The 20,287-nt window shown below is 39.1% G+C and overlaps 1 protein-coding gene across 1 annotated transcript; it reads right to left on the bottom strand.

Annotated features, from left to right (window-relative positions):
* Positions 1 to 10,249: 10,249 nt before the first annotated feature.
* On the bottom strand, positions 10,250 to 17,240 carry LOC108497877 (matrix metalloproteinase-27-like). Its single transcript, XM_017815963.1, has 10 exons — positions 17,082 to 17,240; positions 16,481 to 16,719; positions 15,698 to 15,846; positions 15,473 to 15,601; positions 13,513 to 13,674; positions 13,219 to 13,342; positions 12,234 to 12,364; positions 11,851 to 12,010; positions 10,544 to 10,647; positions 10,250 to 10,350 (listed from the first exon to the last, which is right to left on the bottom strand). Exons 1-10 carry the CDS (start codon positions 17,238 to 17,240, stop codon positions 10,250 to 10,252), a joined length of 1,458 nt encoding a protein of 485 aa, XP_017671452.1.
* Positions 17,241 to 20,287: the final 3,047 nt, after the last annotated feature.

Genomic DNA, 20,287 nt, shown 5'->3' with positions numbered 1-20,287 from the left:
CTTCTAATCCTTCACTGGGGCAAAAGCATGTGCCAGGGTCCCACATGGGCTATCAAAGGGATAAGAATCATGATGATCTAGCAAATAATATCAGAAGAAAGAGGAAGAACACCCACATGTATAGCATGTCAGAAACTCTATTTTTAATGAATAACTGAGGTACTTTTTTTTGGAAGGAAAAATAACCTAGCATCAGACTAGGAAGCAGATTACAAGAGAAGGTGCCTTTTCACAGCTGCAAACATGAACAGTGACTGAAAGACTCCATGGAAAGCAATAATTTAGACACTTTCAGGGAGGAAATTAGATTAAAAAAAGATATCATCTCTTCAGTAGTGCAAATACTTCATGCCCACTCAGAGCATTCAGCTGAAGGTTTAAGTCTGTGCAATGGCATGAAATAGTGTAACAACACCATTCTGATGCAAGTTAAACTCATCCCAAGTAATTAACTATAATATTATATGGGTTATGTCCCATGGCTTTCCCTCTGTAGTTAGAAAGGGATAAACCTGACATCAGCTTTGGTTTTTGGTATCATTTACTATGACCAAAATCCCTTTGCATCGTTCCACTTTATACAAGTACTAGAAGAGAATGAGGTTCTATGAAGCACATTTTTTTCCTATAAACATGGATAGAGCAATCAGATTAAACTGATGTAATCACAGAATACAGAACTTGTCCTGTATGCAGGTAAAGTGGGAAGCTTTTCTCTCCTGTTATACACAGAACATTGCCTTTTCCTTGTCCCTCCCCTTTCTAGCTCTTGTCCTGGGAAGTTGGGACCATGATGGCATTCATAGTCCAAGGCTAGTCCTTCTGTTGAGTGCCAGGACATGGTCCAGAGCTGTGATCTTTGCAAATATTCCCTTAATCTGTTATGGACAGCATTCATCAACTCCATGACATGACATAGAGAATGTACCAAGTCTCCTTTCCTTTAGTGTCCTATTTGACAGCCTTCTTGAATGTACACATAGAATGATATTTCATCACCAAGCCCCATACTTAGTGCAATTTAGCTGTGAACATGGGCCTGAAGGGCAAGGTCATGGAGCCAGCTGAGATGTAAATACAGGTAAGTCTATACTGACTGAAGTAAGTAGACCTGACAATTTATTTTTATTTATATGACTTTAATTTGCATCAGATAACTTCTGAGTCTCATTTTTCTATGGTTATTTAGTGTTGGCATTGTGCTAATGATGAAGAGTTCCTGCAATGGATCAGACTCCATTTTGAAAGATGCTCTAAAAACAGTGTAACAGCCCAGAGGAAGAAAGTGGCTTCAAGACCCTTTCTTGTATATCACAACAGTGGTATTCTTCCTAGAAAACCCATAATTTAATGCTACCAAAAGATAAATATCAATAGTTACCTATTTTCACCTGGCCACAAGGAAAGTGCAATACTTTGTCTTCAAAGTTATCTCTTGACCAGACTTGCTTGCGCGGACCAGTGGGGCCTTTTCATCATCTGACATCTAGTGGCAGCGCTGTGCAATAGGGACAAGGTAAAAAACAAAGCCGGAGTTGTCATAGTGTGGGAAAATTCCAGCCATTCATGATCTCATATCGTGAGACCATTTCATTTTGTGATAGCCAACCTATATTTTTAAATTGGTAGTCTTCATAATGTAGTGCAATGAACTTAGTGGTGCAGTAACAAGTGTGTGTTTCTCTCTAAAACAGATGAAGTATTGTGCATTTGAACATGCATTGTGCTCTTTTATAATACAATAGTCCCTTAATTTTAAGAACTAATATTTTTTTTTGAAAAAAACAACTTAGAGGCTTATTACAAAGTCCTTGCTGAGTTTATAATGGAGATAAAATATATGAAATACAAATTGGAGACAACGTTGACAAAAACTAAAAAATTAATTGTCCTTTTAAAGCCAGAAACCCCACAACTCACCTGTGTATTCGTGTATTCTTTTTGCATTCCTGAAAAGAGGTGGTAGTTTGCTATGTGAGGAACACCATGACCTCTGAGTCATTCATGCTCCTAGTGCTGTAGCCCACATTCCTGGTCACCTGAACACCCAGGAATGCCTGCATCTCTAAGATTTCTTATCATGCAGCTGCTGCTATCCTCACAGACTGATGCTTTCCCTTTTGGGTATGATACTTGTCAAAGGACTCCTAAAAACCTACAAAAATTCAAGCAAATTTTTCTCGTTGATTGATGTAAATTGAGTATTTTCCAATACAAATTTTAAAATCTGAATTGTATGAAATGCTGATTAAAAAAATAATCTATATGACCATATAGTTCTTAGAAAAGTCTGGCAATGAAAAACGAGCAATTATTAATATAAAGATGGTGTAATTTATTTATACCAAAATTAAATCTTATGCTGAGTTGGGGTTCAATTCAGAATGAGAAGAAATTGTAATGTTGGAATTTCCTATGATAGCAAACATTCTGGGTTTGACAAGTTTAAATTATTTGCATCAGTTTTCTCTAAGGCAAATAGAAATTCGGCAAAGTCTAAACTACAATTTTATTCTAGTATGCAAAGAGATTATTATTTTGTAGATGGTTACTGCTCAGCTTTTCTGATTCAAATACACAGATTGTGCCACTCTGTGACTTGCACAGGCCCTCGTCTAGCAGTAGCACAGGAAAAATACTGCTGTTAAATCTACTATTTTTTTTGTCAAATGAGTGAGATAAACTTACTACTGTGCATGGAGATAAACTTACTACTGTACGTGGCAACGAAACAAGACCTTCATCTCTTTGTCAGATAGCATACGATACTGGCAGTTCCAGCTGCCAGCCAAGGAGGATGGTACCACTGCTAGAGGAAGACAATTTAATTTAGACTAAGAGAAAGGACTAGGAAGCCTGTGTCTTGCACACCAACAGCACATAGCTGTGCTGTGTTACAGAGTATTCACATTTTTTCTTCAGTGTTCAAAAAAACTCCACAGCAGTCTGGTATTTCTCCTACAATGTCAGCCTGGCCTTGGTGACTGACAGTAGGTGCAGAGACCAGGTTTTTGAGAAGTCCATGCCTCCCTGAGCATGGTTCTCTGGCTACCTGTCCTGAAGAAGGGACAGACTCCCAACAGAGGTGGATGCACTGTGTGCTGATTTTTGGCTTGGTGTTGCACAAAAGTGTTACCTGAGGGCTATGTCCATCTTTTCTATAAGTCTCTTCTGTTAGCTACACACAGGGAAAGCATTCAGTAAGAGAATTGGGACTGACTTCTGGTCACTTGTCTTGGCCACATGATTTGAAGGTGTCCAAAGGACCATTCACTGGTCCAAGCTCTGATCTCTCCATTAGGCATATGGGCAGCTGTGGCAGAGCTTTCCAGATAGCTTTCTCTACTAGGACTCTGATTTGTGGCCACAAAGTGCTCCATAAACTGAAGTCATGCACGGCAAGTGAGGGTGATTAAGAGGCTGGCTTCAGAAACATGCTGCTCTGAAATACAATGCTAGTGCTTTCTAGACATACTTATCCTAGTGTTAAAGGCTAGAATTCCTTTGTCCCTTGCCATAGAGAGATGCCCCAAGAGATAAAATCTTTATTTTCACCTACAGGCAATATGTTCCCTAAATTCAGGATAATTTTTTTCCACGAGTATTTTGTCTCACTATCACTTTAAAACTTTAAGAATGGCATCATAATGGTCAAATTCATCCCAAATTGCAGAGACTTTTCCTGATGGTTACATATCTTTAAAGACTCAGATCCAATCAATAGAAAACCAGACACAAGGATATAGGTGGAAATCAGATAATTAGATAACTAGGACTTGGTCTTCACAGTCTAAACAAATTCTTATAGAAATGCCATGTGTGCAAAAATATCCCACAACGTATTCAAAAATGGATGAATGACCTCTGTATTTACCTTTGTACAATTTACCTTTTATTTAGATAGACTTCTGCCTTTTAATAGCACTGATTCCCAAAATTATGACCTCCAACAATCTGCACCTGAGGATAAACTTTGCAAAACCAGAGGCAGAGACAGAATGGTTTGCAAAGTGGCAGGTTAAGCTCTGGGGATGAGAGTCAAGGGGACTGCAAGGGGAAGGAAGATGGTGGGGTCCATTCTCATTTATGCACAGATCGTTTTGAATGTAATGGTGTGAATGTACATTTCTTCAGCCAAGTGCTTGAGAAATGACCGTGCTTTGTGTGAGCTTCGTTGAGGCAGTACATTTTTATGGTCTTAATGAGCACAGATGTCTCATTAGGACTCTGATTACGCAAAACATTTCAAAAGTAGAGTTACATAAACAGGTGTTTGAATTTTGGCATGAGCTTGAAGGCTTTGCTGAATCTGCACCTTCTTCTCTAATTAAAACCTGTTCTCTAGCTCATGATGCACACAGGTTTCACTGTGTTCCTGTTAATGAGGAAATAATTTATCATGTTTAGAAATGAAAAAGATGCCTTTAATAGTAGTCATTCTCCTCCCATAGTCTGTACACCTCTATAAACAAACACTTGTTAACATGCAGAATTTTGCTCCAGAACATACCTGTACATACCTGTACCAGTTTGGTCTCCTCCTGAGATCAGTGTAAACTTTTCTTGTTTGCTGACACAAGGTGTTTCTTTTATGCTAAAAGCTTGGTTTGTTCACAGTAATCTTGTTTACAGTAGCATGAAGTGATAAATTCACTTCTCAGCTGCTTGGAAAAATACAATAGTCTAAGCTAAATTGCATCATGATGAGTTCATATATTTACTGTGAAAATAATTTCCCCTATGATTTTGGGTGAAAATCAAAAGCAGTAGTTACAAAAGTAATGATGATAGTCTGAAACATAGTTAAAGATAAATATACATATATGTTTGTATAATATACATACACATGTTTGAAAAATGTTTCCAGTGCTTTTTGTAAACTATTTATTTCTTATATTTATTACCCACTTTTTCTATTTAATAATTGCATTTCCCATATATCTGTAAGCTATTTCCTTTTTAAAAACATCTTCATTTTTAAATATTGATTTTTCATCCTAACCATTGTAACTATCTCAGTCTAGGGCAAAACGGCTTTTACCAGTTCCCGTAATAACTGCTGACAATTTAGGGGACTCAGTCCTTCAGGACATAGTTTCTAGTACTCTGTCAGTGCTTTTCTATAGGTTTTTAGTGATTTTGAATCACCACCAATGTGGCAAACACACAGCTCAGTTTATTTAGTTTAAATTAAACTATTTAACAATCTTAGAAAATCTTGAGCCGAGTAACCGCACGAGTGAAGTTAAGCATCTGAGGAGCTGAGCTGTCAGGAGCCAACCTGGAGCAGGTGATGGGGCAGCTGTGACCGCGGGGTGGCAGCAGTGACCGCGGGGTGGAACCGTAACCGCTGGGTGACATCTGTGCGCGGTGACAGCTGTGACCTTTGTGTGCCAGCTGTAACCGCAGGATGGCAGCTGTGACAGCTGTGTGGCAGCTGTGACCGTGGGATGCCAGATGTGACCGCGGGATGGCAGTTTAGACCAGTGGCTATGATCTGTGACCCCTCACTGGCAGCTGTGGCTGCAGGGTGACAATTGTGACCTTGGAGCGGCAGCTGTGACACCCCCCTCCCAGCCCAAGGGACCCCGATGTGCAGGGCAGTGGGTAGGTCCGGCTGGTCCCTGCAGTCTGTGGCCATGGCATGTATAGGCTGCGCTCACCAAAGTGAGTTTTGCAACTCCCATCTCTTGAAAAAAGCAGCATTTTCTTTGTCAGTCTGTGCTAATCTCCCATATCCACAGCAACTGCTCCAAAAGTAACCACCATCTTCTCCCATCCAAGCTCAAACAGATGCCCCACAGTCACAATATTCAAAGGCTGAGTTGCTCACCCTAGACCTAGTCTTTAGGAGCTTATGTTGGATTTTTTTCTCATAGTTTAAAACCTTGTCTTACTCATTTATGTGGAGGCTCTATGGTTCTTGGTTCCACAAGCAGCATTTGTTTGTAGCATAGAGAGAAGCCATTTCCACAACTGAGGAGACCTCCTGCTCCTTTAGCCTCTGTAGACTGCAGAGCCCCACAGAGCCTGCACAGAGCCACATGTACTCATGGGCAAGGCACTTCTGTAGGAGCACACAAACACATACACAGATCTATGTCCACTCACTTATTGAAAGGTAGCAAGATACAATGCTTACAGATCATAAAAACACATGAAGCCCATGATGCATAAGGAAAAAACCCCCAAAAAACCCTTCCCTGAAGCTGATCTAATTAATGAGTGCAGACAGACCACGAAAAACTGATTCACAGCTAGAACCACAGAACCCACAACTCAAACCTGTCTTCTCTACAAAATACAGGTACCGGTACACTCAGTAAGGTCACTGAGATGGCTGTCATTAAGAGTGCTTAGCCTGAAAGGGTCTCTGCCTGTGTCTCTAGGCCTCAGAGAAATGCTCTCACCTGTTTTGGCCTGGCACATTGTCCCTCTCATCCTCAGTTCTTGTTGAAGTTCCATCTCAGTACCTGTGATATGTGTACTGGTTTTCAGTTCTCTGCTTTGGGTATGGCTCTGGCAGGTCTGAAGGATCAGCGTTCAAAAAGGTTCAAACTCCGTAAGATGTTCAAAGAGCATGTTGGCTACCAGTGCTTATCATTGGCCTTGCAGCTTCCTTGCCTGTTATCCGGAATTGGGAAATTAGCATCAAGAGGCATGAAGTTATGAGTGAGTGCAGGGAAGGGTAATGGGTCATTACATACATCCAGGTAATGACCCATTCTTTCTCCGCACTTTAGTTCCCATGCTCATATTTTTTCTTCCTTTAAAGTATCAAACCCTTAAAAAGATTCATTATCAGTTTTCTCAAGGCTTTTGGGGCGTCTGTCTGGCACCTGAGAGCACAGGGGAGAGGTTGCTCACCTGAGAGGGTAAGGTTTTTAAACTCTGGTTATAAAACATGGGGTTTAAGCTCTGCTCTGGCAAGCATTTGATTATACACAGCTCCTTCCCCACTCTGTTAGCCAGTGTTGGGAGATCAGGTTCCTGTAGGCAAAGAAGCGAGCATGACTTTTCAGGACAAGCTACTAGGAATGCTGTAGTTTGTATGTCTCAACAACACATTGCATTAGGATATATAATTTCCTCATTTCAATCCAGTCTCATCATCTTATGATCTTATGATTCATCTGAAAAAGAGCTGGTAAAAAACATTAATTGGATGAGAAACAAATGACCATTTTTTCTTAGTGATGTGAAACAACTGGATTAGCTTTCTCTTTGGTTTTATGTCTTTTTGTCCTTGCCTTGTCTGCCCTTCCAAACTCCTCTGGTAAACAGTAGGGGTAATATGATATTACAAAACTGAATGAAAATGTGCAGTGGAAAGCAAGAAGAATATTTAATGAAAACACCAAGAAAATTATTTTAGCTTGACCACATGGGATCCTCTTTTTTGTGTGTGTCCATCTGGTCCAGCTGCAACTGAAGGTACTGGCCAATTCAGCCAAGCCAAACAGAAATTCCATAGTTCCTACAGGTTTTGTGGTAAATAGCAGCTGGCTAGAGGAGAAAAAAACCTATTAATGGCAAGGCAGATAACTCACCCCTCGACTGGGCTGTGGGGCCAGTGGCTGGTCACCCCACAGGTAACTAATCAGCATTACTCAGCTAGATACCTAAATGTGGTATGGGGCATGCATTATGAGGAGCTATAGGTGGCACAAAAGAGTGCTGGGGAGGTCGTATTGGGAGTTCTTTAGGGTTGTGGGAGGATATGGTGAGGTGCAAGACATAATCCCATGTTGGCCAGGTACTTGGCAGAGATGGAGGGATAGGACCATCACTAAGCACTCATCACTTATTGAATTTCTGCTCTGACACTCCTATTCTGGTTCCTATTACTCCAATGAAGTGGCAATAAAAGAGAGAAAACTGAGTGATCAAGCTGTTATTGCTAATCAGAAGTCAAGTCTTTTTGTGTTAGGAATGATTTCTTAGGCCTTCTTTGTAAATAAAGGAAAAGCAGTACTCATTGCTTTATTTATTTTTGCAGGTGACCCGTGAACGTACTCCCCAGTGTGGTTTAACATAATGCCAAAGCTGCCAGTCAGAAAACTTCAGTAACAGCATTTCACTGTTAAATATTAACTTTCCTTAAGACAAAGTATTTATATAAATTATGAAGCAATGTTTGACCTGAGAAAAGAAGGAGCGTAGAGAAACAATCATGTTTATGTATCTGAAGACAGAAGAACTTACCCATGTATTACAAAGAACTGAATAATCTCCTTGATGGCTCCATGATTAACTGTTTCTTGCAACTTAAATTAAAATTGTATTACACACTGAACAGAGTGTCTGAAAGAGTAATCTTGCCTCTGAATATAAACACTTGGGTATAACTTGGCAGCCTCTGTGATTGTGCTGTTGGACTGTGCTTTCTATACAGACATCAGTTGAACTAAATGCAGGAGAGGAGAAGGCTGGAAATACAGAGATAGGTAAGGAACTGTCTCCATCCCACCTGCCTCCAGTATGTCCTACTCTTGTCTTGTGGAATATCACAATCACTCCACAGACAGTGGCGTCCAAGCAGGTGCCTTCAGACAATTCTGTCACTGGCTTGCTTATGGTGATACAAAAAACTGCTGTGGTAACTTGCCAAAAAGCGAACATTATAGAGGAGAAAAATAGGATGTACTTATATATTCCGAGTAAAAACTGAAAGATACCCATCAAAGACATTATAAATTCCACCAATACTTATCTGTCTGAAAGTTAGCTACTCTAAGCTAGTTGACTGGCCTTCATCTGCAAATAGATGTTTACTCTGGGGGCTGAAGGCACTGGTTTTCCCCAGAACAGTCTTTGAGCGAGATGAGATGATATGAGATGAGAAATGTTGTGGAGAACTTCTCCCTTGTCTTTTGGTACAGGGATCTTCCCTAACTCATGTAGATATGTAGCTAAACAGTAAGTAGTCAGATGAATCTCACTCAAATGTCCACCATTTCATCTTAATTTAAGGTTAAGTTTTGTTAGGGATTAGATTGTAATGGTGTTCACCATGATTAGTTTTGTAAATCGGTGAAACAGCATATTTGAGCCTCTGCTTTGGTTTTCTGGTGGGAAAAAACCCTGCAGGTTTCTCATGGCAATAGCAGCAAAATGATGGTATTCCTGCTGTTTACACAAAACTGTGTGGGAAAGGTTACGTTGGGGTAAGTCCATTGTTGTAAAAGCACGTAGCAAAAAGAAATATTTTACTCAAGCGTGCAACAGGTGTGTTAAACAGCCTAATATGTGAGAACCAGAGAACAGGAGGACACACCAATTCTGAGATAAAATATACCCAGCCACGCAGGCAGTATGGCCAGCCACTTGGCAGTGTGTTCTGGGCCTGTCTCCAGAACTAAATGTAAAATAAATACCTGGAGAGGATATGACTGTAACTCTATAGATTTTGTCTCATTTTGTGTGAGCCGTTTGATCCATGTGTGATGGCAGCATGCATTAAATCTCAGATGTATTTTCACTTGAAGCACATGGTTTGAGTTAGTGGAGCAAAGATTGTGCTCTGTGACGTTGTAGTTGAATCTATTTCTTTAATAGGACAGAGCTGATCTGCGAAGGATGTCATTCACAGCTTTACAAAAAGTGGCCACTGATAAAATGCTAATTGGCTATGCTATAAAGGCAGATCAGGGTGATTATCAGGTGAGATACTGTATTTAGACCCTGGGGCTGGAGGGTGACTTTGATGGCAAAATATTGTTATAATGTGAAAGGAACAAGGCTGCAACAGCTGAAGAACAGGAGAAGATACAGGAGAGAGGACAGAAAAGCAAGTGACTAACGAAAAGCCTGGCTCGTGCAGATGGAGAGAAAAGATCACTCTTTGGAGAGAAAAGCAGCACAATACAAACATTGTATGTTGGAAGGATATTAGCACATTAACCTACAGTCTTTCACACATCAGAAATATAGTTTGTCTTCAATAGATGAAACAGAAAACAGTGACATCAACCAAAACCAGTTTATTGCCAAAATATTTGAAAACCCCTCTGGAGTATAAACTAATGAATTATGTTGTACATTTTGTACTTACTTGTGAAAAATGCTGTTTTGTTCTAGCCTTTGGAGATACAATTTGAGCTGACATGTCCTTTCATTAAAATACATGAAAACCATTTATGAAAACTACTCCTGTTACCTTTTCTGTACGTATAGTATTGTATAATTAACAAGTTCTGAGATCACCAGAATTATTGTCTTTTGCTGAATGTAAGAAAGTTTAATGATATTAACAGTTAAACCAACTGTTACTCTTTATTTCTCGGATAACCTTTTTAGCAATAGGGTCGAATTCCCACTGTTTCGATTCATGGAAAAAGTAGAATAATCCTGGAAATGAAAAAGCAAAGCATCATGTTATGGATACAAGAAATAGCTTCATTTTGACAATCAGGGAACACAAAAGAGAGCATCTCTTAATTTCTGTCTTTTGCAGGATACAGCAATAATGACATTCATCATAACTTCAGAACTTATGATCTTTAGAAGTAAAGTAGTTTTACTTAAAAACTCATTCATTTACCTTTCTTTTGAAAAACAGCATCAACCCTCTGGCTAATTCCTGGAAAGTCATCGACTGTCAGTCTAGGATAACCCTCCTCCATGGACTGGCTGTTTTCATCAAACCTAAATCATATGAAGGAGGATGTGTAATTTTACATAGAGTTTTGACATACAGTTAAGCAGATGCTGAAACATGCCCACCATCTGCAGCTTGACTGATTTCACTGGGGTTACAACAGAAAGTTGTATTATTAGGTCACAGAAATATCTGCAGGATGCTGGCCGTTGTGTTTTCCATGAGGTTGCTACTTGTTTGCCCATAAAGGCAGATATAGCTCCAAAAAAGCACCTGAAGTAAGAAAAATTGAAGGAAGACCCACATTTTTAACAGCAGGGATGAGATTTACCTCCTCTAATGATAGCATTGTGACAGACAGTACACGGAAACTGGACAGATTAATTTCTGCTATAGTAACTGCACATATTTATCATAAGAATGATAAAATATTGTAGATAGTCCTCTACTACCTTACAGATTTAGATGGAGGAAAGGAAGCAGACTTATTTCTAAAACAATCAAGTTGTTCCAAACTGAGCCTGGACAATTTTTGTGAGATGGAACTGAATTAAGGGGGCTGAAAGGAAAACCTAAAAGGTTCTTCCAGATTTGAGAAACCCTCTCAGGAAAGAAAAACAAGGAAACAAGCTAGCCTTTGTTTTACTTCTCCTTGGATACAAGAAATATTTTTCACAGGGACATGAGGTTAAGAGAATGAGTTATTAAGTAAGAAATGTGTGTTGTGGTTTTCTTGCATGCTATTGTCTTGTGACCAAGGCAGTAAAGTAGCAATGCAAGATATTGTGAAGAATCTTTCCAAAACAATCAAAAACAGAGGGCAGGAAACCACATGAATCTCAAAATCCAGCTGACACCATATGTCTCACTGAGGAACCCCACAATTAGTCACGATAAAGTCTGTGTGACCCACATATGCTCCTGGTTGCCTGCAAAAGGCCTTTGCAGCCATTGTTCTTGCACACAGAAAGAATCTATCAACTTACCAAAGCTGATTTTTGCTTCCACCTGCTTGGTGTTTCGGTATTGGGAGTCACTCATGCCAGTTTGGGAATAGGATTTAGAAGAGAGACATTGAAAATCCAGTGCTAATCAGTCAAAGATGGGAAAGAAACTCTCACTTTTGTTTTTCTAAATAGGGTAAAATAATCCAGAACTTTTTAGAAATCAGAGAAATCCTGCACAAGCTGTCCCAGCCAGCTGAAGCAGGTTGCCTTTCAGATCTTTATTTTCTGGAGATACTTTCTTACCTCCAATACTTGTCACCTATGAAAAAGTCTGTCTTCCCTGTATGTTTATTACAAACAGCTGCATCAATTTTCTTGACTCCTTTAGGGAAGCCCAGTGTGTTGATACTCTTTGGATAACCAAGTAATACCTGATATCCGCTGACAACCCAGAATTTATTGCCTGTTAAAAGCAATAAAAATATTTAGTTTCACCTGTCATTTTCAGACAGTAAAAGGAAAAATACACCCCTTTTTGTAGGTTGTAGGAACACTGGATGAAATGTTCTAAATTTTTATCTTATTTATTTGAAAAGTGAATTTTATGCCCACATCTACTCTTTCTTCCTCCCTTCTTCCCAAAAAATTAAAGTTAAGAAAAAATTAAAGAAAATCTCATACTTCACCTTTGAAAAATAGGATCTGATCTTTCATGTTTTCATATGCAGCTTCAATAGCAGGTGGTAGAGTTGGCCAGAAGGCAGAAATTAATTCACGTTCAGCTTCTGAGTTATCAGGATAGACCCGCCATAAGTGCCTGATTTAAATATGAAACAGGTTTTATAGTACATAATAAACCACAGACATTTCTACATATACAAAAGAACGTGAAAAACATTGTAAATTACAAGTTCTTTCTTGTTAGTGGAATGCTACCTGGGTTGATGTGTCAGAAAGGAAAACACTCCCCACAACGATAAGTGTGGAGTTTTTTATTATGGTTTCTTTCTGGCATTACCCTTCTCATTGGTAGATTGATTAATGGGATCAGCTATAAGCAGCTGAAAATTTTAGGTTGTACCATATAGTAGGAGAGTTATAGGATCCCAGATAAGCCTTTCTGTAAGCTACTAACCGGATTAATTCCCTGGATGACTTTGGGCTTGCAAAGATGACTAGAGGAGAGACTGGCTCAACTATATTGTCAATCATACTGATTTCTTATTTAATTAATTAAATGAGTTAAATTAATTATACACTTAATTAGGTGTTCAAGGCCAGGTTGGAAAGGCAATCTGGTCTTATTGGAAGTGTTCCTGATTAGAACTAGATGATCTTTAAGGTACCTTCCAAGACAAACCTTTCTATGATTCTTATGAAATAGTTGCAGCATTTATTCAAGTCACTACTTGGTGTAACCATCTACACATTTGGGAATAAAGTCTTATTGGTATTGAGATGCTTTCTGGAAAAAAAAACAAAGCATGTTTTTTCAGGGGACCATGTAAAAATATTAATATAATTCATACTTGCTTAAAGTTTTATTTCCATGAAATGAAATGTTTGTCTCACTATAAACCCCATAACCACATGAACCACAAAAGTATTCAGTTTTTGTATAAATCAAGAAAAAATAAACTCCATAGAGACAAATGGCATTTCAGTATTTACCTGTGCTTTAGAAAAATGACTTCTCGTCTAAGTGTAGTTATAGCATCAAAAGACATTTGGGAGCCACAGGTTTTAGGTGAGTTAGGAGTGGCTGGCCTTTTATCTGGGGCATTTGGTGGGGATCCTGAGGGAGACATTTTAGAAAGAATACATCAAATTGTAGAAACATTAAGGTTTTCACATATAAATGCATTTTTAATATATAAGAATACAATTATTTTTATGGTGAAACTTTATGAAAGAGATTATTTCTCTCCTGCTTATTTTTTTTTAAAAGCCATGGATTTTACTCACCATAAATGGACTGAATGCCACTTATATCATCTGGAGAGAGGGGAAATTCACTGAGGCTGGTGTGGGCATAATTGGGGAACATGAGAGCCCTCTGATCATTAGAATGGGAGAGACCCAGGGCATGCCCAAACTCATGAGCAGCAACGAGGAACAAGTTGAATCCTTAAGAAATTGTTAGAGAGAAGAGATTAGTCTAATTTTTTTCTGCAATTGGCTGATACAATCACAGCAAGACTGCTGCTCAGTGACAGTTTTCATAAAATGTATTGACATTCTCTGGGGTATGCATATACATGAACATATTTTTTATAGGATAAGGTTATGGTCTTCCCCCACTACAAGGGAGTGGCTTTTGACTCTCTTTCTTTCTGTTAGCTACTGAAAGTATGTGTGTGGCATGAGTAGATGTCTGGAGGTGAGTGTGGGTGCAGCTCTGAAGAATGTCCTGGCAGGGTTTCCTGGCTGAGGTAGAACAGATTAGATAGTGAGTCAGATCAAACTAACAGCTCTCCAGGGTAAGAGTAGGACAACGCACTCCATGCTCATTTCAGGTATCAAAGTTTCACACATCAAAATTTGTCACCCTCCCTTCTAAAATGTGAGAAAGAAAGATGAGATCATGAACAGACAAGGAAAAATAAAATGTTAGCAGAATGATTTAGCTTTCTACCATTAGGACTTTAAAGAATACGGTTTCTTTATAACCTTGTCAAACAAAATCTATTTTTAAAATATTATCCTTATACATGCTTATTCTCCATGAAATATGTCAACACAGTAAATAGATAAAAGTGGAATTTCCTTCAACATGCATCCCTCCAAGTAACACCCCTTTCTGAATTAGGGAAGAATGGTTCATCTACTCTGCAGACCAAGAGACAGAAAATGTTGACAGACTTAGTGAAGATCACAAGTCTATGGCAGAGCACAGGACTGGTCATCGATTGCCCAAGAAAGGCTTGCTGAAGCCAAGATATTTGTTTCTCAAAAAGCAAACAAAACAAAGCCTCATTTTTTCCACACATATTTCCAGTCAGACTCCCCCTCTCACGAGTTGTCTGCACTCTCCGAGTTCTGCAATGTCTGGCCACTGGAGCCGTGCTGCTGAGGAACAGCAGCAAAACTGGGGTTGATCCATTTAGTCCCAATGTGGGAAAAACATTATTTTATCACATGACATGTCCACTCCTCATGCCTTTTGGTTTTTTCCTGTCACAATTAACCCACACTCTCCTCCTCTTGCAGTGCTCTTACAGAACCTTCCTGCTCATTAGCTCCTTGCTCTTCCTGTGGCGTGACCTTCATTCCCCTGCTGCAGTTACCCTCTGCAGTTTTCCATCCCAAAAACTGGATGAGAAAAGGATAATGTAGCTGTGTACTGACAGACGTATCAGAGGCTATATGTGCTGTATGGCCAGTCCAGAGCAGATGAATCCCAGTCAGATAGTTGAGCACTCAGTGTTCCCCTCTCTGCTGCCTGTAGTTGAACCTATCTTGGAATTATTATCTTCATTATCGTTGGTGGCTGTATTGATTTTTAGGTGATAGGGATCTCCTCTGAGGGCTGCTGCAAAGCTTCCTCTGCAGTCTATGGTTCTACCAGGCTTGGTTTTCACCAAAAGGGGAAAACGTCAGAAAGTGTGATTCGTGAAATTCTGGTAGGCCCTACCAGCCCCCAGGTAAGAGTGGCCATGTTTGTAGCACTCCTGCCTGAAAAGTGTTGTCCCATTGGTATTTTTACCAGTATTAAATAAGAACTAGAGTAGAACTAGAGTAGATCAGGCTGAGTTTATGTCTGTGTCATTATAAGTATCCAGGTTGGAGGATGGCCTGTAATATCCTCAAACTGCTCTTATGGTTGATGCTGCGTTTCATCTCAGTCTATTCTTTCACTTAAATAAAATCAGAAAGGAAATTATTCATCCACACAACACTTCAGAAACCTTTTTTTTTGACCTACCAGCTGAACCTGTGGTCCAATCTTCATCCTCATCGAAGTGTACATCACCACCTAAACCACTGCCAGGTGGAAAGGCATGGGCAAGGACTCCTAGGGGGCCATCAAAATAGCGAGGGCAATGTCCATGAGCTAAATAACATGAAGTTGAAACAAGATTGAGTTTATGTTATGATAACTGGAAAATCTATAAATTAATCTTACCATCGTATGCAGTCAGCATATTACCTTTGGTCCCAAAAGCAATCATTATATCTGCTATTCCCTTATGAATACGAGTGAAAATCAGCGGGGTAACAGCACTCCACACTTTAAATGCCTTCTGGATTGCTTTATCCACATCCTTTTTGCTCATATCTGGTGTGCGGTTCACAATTCTATGGTTATGAGAGTTTAAGTATTAATATCTAATATCTGCAGAAAAAATTCCCCTAATATTTTTAAGATGATGAACAGAAATGTATAAGAAGAAATTTAACCTGTAAACCAATAGCTCAATATCAATATCAAACATACCTTAAACTCTCTTGAACTGAGCGAGTTTGAGGTATGTTTGATAACTGTTCAACGCCTTTTTCATTATAATAATGAAATAATAATAAATACACAGTATCAATTTTTTTTCAAAATGCTCTTAGCCAGGAGGTTGTCACTTGAGCATGAGGAAAGTTATATCCTCAGGATTCTGTGACAAATAAACTGTTCGTCTTATTTTGAAGATAATGGAGCTTGTACAGGGTGCAGTTGATGCTTCCGTTTGGCTCACAAAATATTTGTCAGGAGTGATACAGGGCACGCAAACCACTGTGGTTGACACAGAAAGTGTGGAACACCCGGCTTGACTCTCAGAAATTCCTCTCAGGAGTATGAACAGCTAAAAGCTGGGGAAAGATAAATATATCTGTATTCCCAACTGGAAACAATTGCTATAAAAGTTATACTTAAATATAACAAAAGTGGACATCCACAAACCTAAAATTTAAACTTAGACAGTAATTACTGAAATATCACCTGTACGTCAGTTTGGTTTTTTTCCATCCTGGCAAAGTAACACCGTAGAGACCCACATCGGGAACTCCACACCTGGGTTTCTTCATCATTTCCAATGTCTCATTATCTGGTTTTCCAGTCACTTTCAAACCAAAAAATTGTTGCATTTTCTGAAGTTTCTCAGCTGTGGATTTAACATTTATTTTCCATCCAAGTAGATTTGGATCTGGCTCAACAGCATAGAATTTACTTAAATAGTCCTAGTGAAAAGAAAAAAACCAAACACATTTCACATTTTCATCTGTTTCATAAACAAATACCTTTGGACTGATATGTTTGCATACTTTGATGGTAAAATCTTCTCCCTGTGATTTTGCAGCATCACAGATATTTTCCTGCAGTTTGCAGCTAAAAAGAAATAGATGAGATTGTCCCTGACTCTTACTTACTTGACATTTCCAGTTTGTAAAAATTTACCCTATTTTAGTAAAGTTTGGACAACAGCCTTCTATGCAATAACATTGTCTCAGAAAGACAGGAAGCCTTCTGTGCAGCTGGAACACACAGATTATATCTAAAAATAGAGGGCTCAATAGATCTCAGATACGGACAATGCAGTTACCTGTACAAGCTTTGCATCTTCTTTGTTGTCTTTCTCTGGGTGGCTGGGAAGAGCATTAGAAACAGTTGCACATGTTAAAAGCCAAAATGAAAGATCCTTCATTCTTGCTCTCTTTCCTGTCCTGGTAGGAGAGCAGTCTGCTTTCCTCTCTGCGTGCATACTTTCTCACATCCCACCCAGTTCGTACAGTTATGGGGTGCTTTGTAGAGTTAGCTGTATGCTGACTCAGACTTTATCATGCTCTGTTTACCTCCACACATGCTATAACTCTGCTGACTGACATAATAAAACTTAATTAAATCCATCCGATTTCTCAGTCATCTGAAGTCAGTTAGTACTTGAACACGCCCAAGCAGCTTGGCTACAATTTCAAAACCAGCACTCAGTTTTAGTTATTTTACACTGACTTAGCAAACCTGAGCAATTTCATGCCAGATAAAATGGTGAAAAAATGCAAAACCTGTCCTGACCCAGCTGTGTGAAATGGGGCCACAAAATGTAGAAGGACTCAACCATTAGCAGCCTAGAAAATGAAAGTTGTGCAGGAGATATGAAACCCATTAAAAAAAATTAATTAAAACTTTGGCAGAAATTACTGTAAGCAGAAAATTTTCTTTTCAAATTGATTCATAAAGTGTTTTGGAAAATGGATGAAAATGCAAAATAACTCCCCACCTCTTCCCTGCAACCTTTTGAAAAAGGTTTCCTTTAAATTATACAGTGGAATCCAAGATATACGTAAATGAAAAAGATTTTACCTTATAAATCCAACCTAAAAAATGTGAATAATCTTATATCTCTCTCTGCACATATGTATGTATGTATGTATGTATGTATGTATGTATGTATCTATCTATCTATCTATCTATCTATCTATCTATCTATCTATCTATCTATCTTTTATCTATTTGCCATTTCATCACAAAAGTTTTTTTTCAGTTTAACCACATTAGCCACAAGGGATATGATTATTTCCTGTCTTAAGTAATTCAGAATAAGGGAAGTTTCAAAAGTCACACAAGCTGTGACAAATTATGGGATTTCACCCTGTGCCAGCCAAGCATCTTCCTCATCCATTGGCAGCAAAGGGAGCTGGAGGTGTTTGGCACCTCAGAGGAGCTCTGACAGCACGTACCCAACTTTTACGAAACAGTTGTAAGAAATGCCTTCATGTCGGATGGTGGCTTTTTCAGAAAATACTTGCTTCCCTGTTTTTGGCTTTTTTGCTGTCACTTGCAGCCAATTTTTCTCCAGATGGAGGTGTTAATGATGGATTTTTCCATCTTAATAGCCTCGTTAGTTAAACTTATTTGTCAATGGCATTTCTCAGCTACCATAAAAAAAAATAATCGAACCCTTCCCTTGATTTGTTTTTATTATCATTGCATTGTATGGATCCCATTCAGTTCTGTAACTGAAGTACAAACTATAACAACAGTTGTTCTGAGACAGAGAGCTCAACTGAGCTGATACTGGAAATGATGTATTTTTTCAGAAGTACAAACTTTCTTTTTTGAGACCTGTCTTATGTTTTCAAATGGATATGTTTGTTTGTCTCAAAGATTTCAAATGTAGAAGGAATGACCATGGTGCTACCATCTGACCATGTACATGCATACGCCATGAAAGACAAAAAAAACCTGCTCAGTGGCTTTTGCATCAAATGCATTTTCCAGTGGCACTAGAACACATTTTTGAAAAAACATCTTTTGGCTGATATGAATTTTATTTTGTATAAAAATCAAGCACTACGAGCAGATTTGATGTGAATCGGGAGAAGTGATTATCTTTCCACCCACTGTGGTTGGCTATCAGATCCCCACAGCTTGTCTGCCATGTAGCAGTAGAAGGATAGAGACAATGAGAGCAGCTAGGTTAAGATCAGCTGCATCTAACTTCATGTGTTTATTAGTTAAGCATTCTTCTATAGAAAACAGAGAAATACATATCTCTGGAGAGTGATTCAACCAACTACCTCAGAATAGGATGATCTGACCTCTATTGGTGCTCTCTGTCTTCATTGAAACAACTAATTTAGACTACATTTCCTAGTTTCAGCTAACATTAGTGTTTGCTCAGAAGACATTTGAGTGACAGGTGATGGAGGTCTACATCACACAAAGCAGTACCAGGGTTTTGCAACTCGGCCACCTACATAGCAGCTAGTTCCCACTGTCCATGGGAAAAAGACCTGAATATGTTTTTTTGCAAGCAATGTTTCACAAATACCGCTATAGCTGGCCTTGAGGCCTGGGAAAAGAAGAAGCTGTGTAAGTTGCTTCTGGTTATGGTTTCCTAATGCTTTTGTATAGGCAGCTTCTGGCTACGGTTTCCTAATGCTTATCTTTAACATTTGTTAGAGCTGGTAGATATTGATCTGCATCATGACTTCTTTTCTCCCCTTAGAATTGGTTTTATCCAGACAGCAGCAATGTGATCTATGTTTTAATCCAGAAAGGTCACTGCCTGTCCTCATCACATCACTAGTACCAGGTGACGTTATACAGAGCATCACAGGAGTCAGCAATACTGCTGCATTGTGGTGATCTTAACAAATACCAGCAGGGATTCAACATTCCTAATTGTTCACAATGTGGGTGTCTGTGAGTTAACTGTCTAAGCTTGCATTATATCAACAGAAATCTAATCAATATGGTCAAATGGCATTTAGAGAGCACTTCATCTCACCACATGTAGGAAGTAAACTTTAGTAGGATGCTCTCAGGAGCTCACCAAATGTTTTAACAGACACCATTGACTGTGGTGACAACCTAAGCCTGAGATCAGATGAAAACACTTGGGCAGCAATTAAACTGCCGAAAATGTGATTTGTTGTGCTTTTGAGACAGTCTAGTGAACCTAAGACATTGACACAGGTCTGGTGTCTGTGATCCAGAATCTAGAGGGGATGTGTGGCTTCTAGACTGGTAGTTGGAAGCCAACTGGAAACCTTCAGGTACCTTAATGGCACTAGAGAACTGTTCAGGCATCTGAGCCACTACTTTTCAGGCTCAATCCTTCTGTGGAGTCAACAAACTTGAATCATTATTCAAGCCGAATGAAAAACATGGGACAAAGGTAATGTCTCAGAGATAATCTCTCTGACCTTTGACAAACCTTTAGCAAAGACTGCAGCCTATGAGAGCAGGATTCAACCACCTGAGAATAAATCCCTAGAGACAGTACAGGCTCTGTGGGACTTTGGG

This window comes from Lepidothrix coronata, unplaced genomic scaffold, assembly GCF_001604755.1.
Source record: "Lepidothrix coronata isolate B3197 unplaced genomic scaffold, Lepidothrix_coronata-1.0 Scaffold53, whole genome shotgun sequence".
Classification (NCBI taxonomy): Eukaryota; Metazoa; Chordata; class Aves; order Passeriformes; family Pipridae; genus Lepidothrix; species Lepidothrix coronata.
Note: the sequence above shows the minus strand (reverse complement) of the source record. Positions and strands in the feature narration are given on the sequence as shown.

Coding starts and splice junctions, on each gene's coding strand:
- LOC108497877 (XM_017815963.1), bottom strand. CDS start 17,240: ATGCACGCAGAGAGGAAAGCAGACTGCTCTCCTACCAGGACAGGAAAG. Junction 13,675..15,472: donor TTGGACCACAGGTTCAGCTG/GTAGGTCAAAAA, acceptor CAATTTCTTAAG/GATTCAACTTGTTCCTCGTT. Junction 12,365..13,218: donor GTCATTTTTCTAAAGCACAG/GTAAATACTGAA, acceptor TATTTAAATCAG/GCACTTATGGCGGGTCTATC.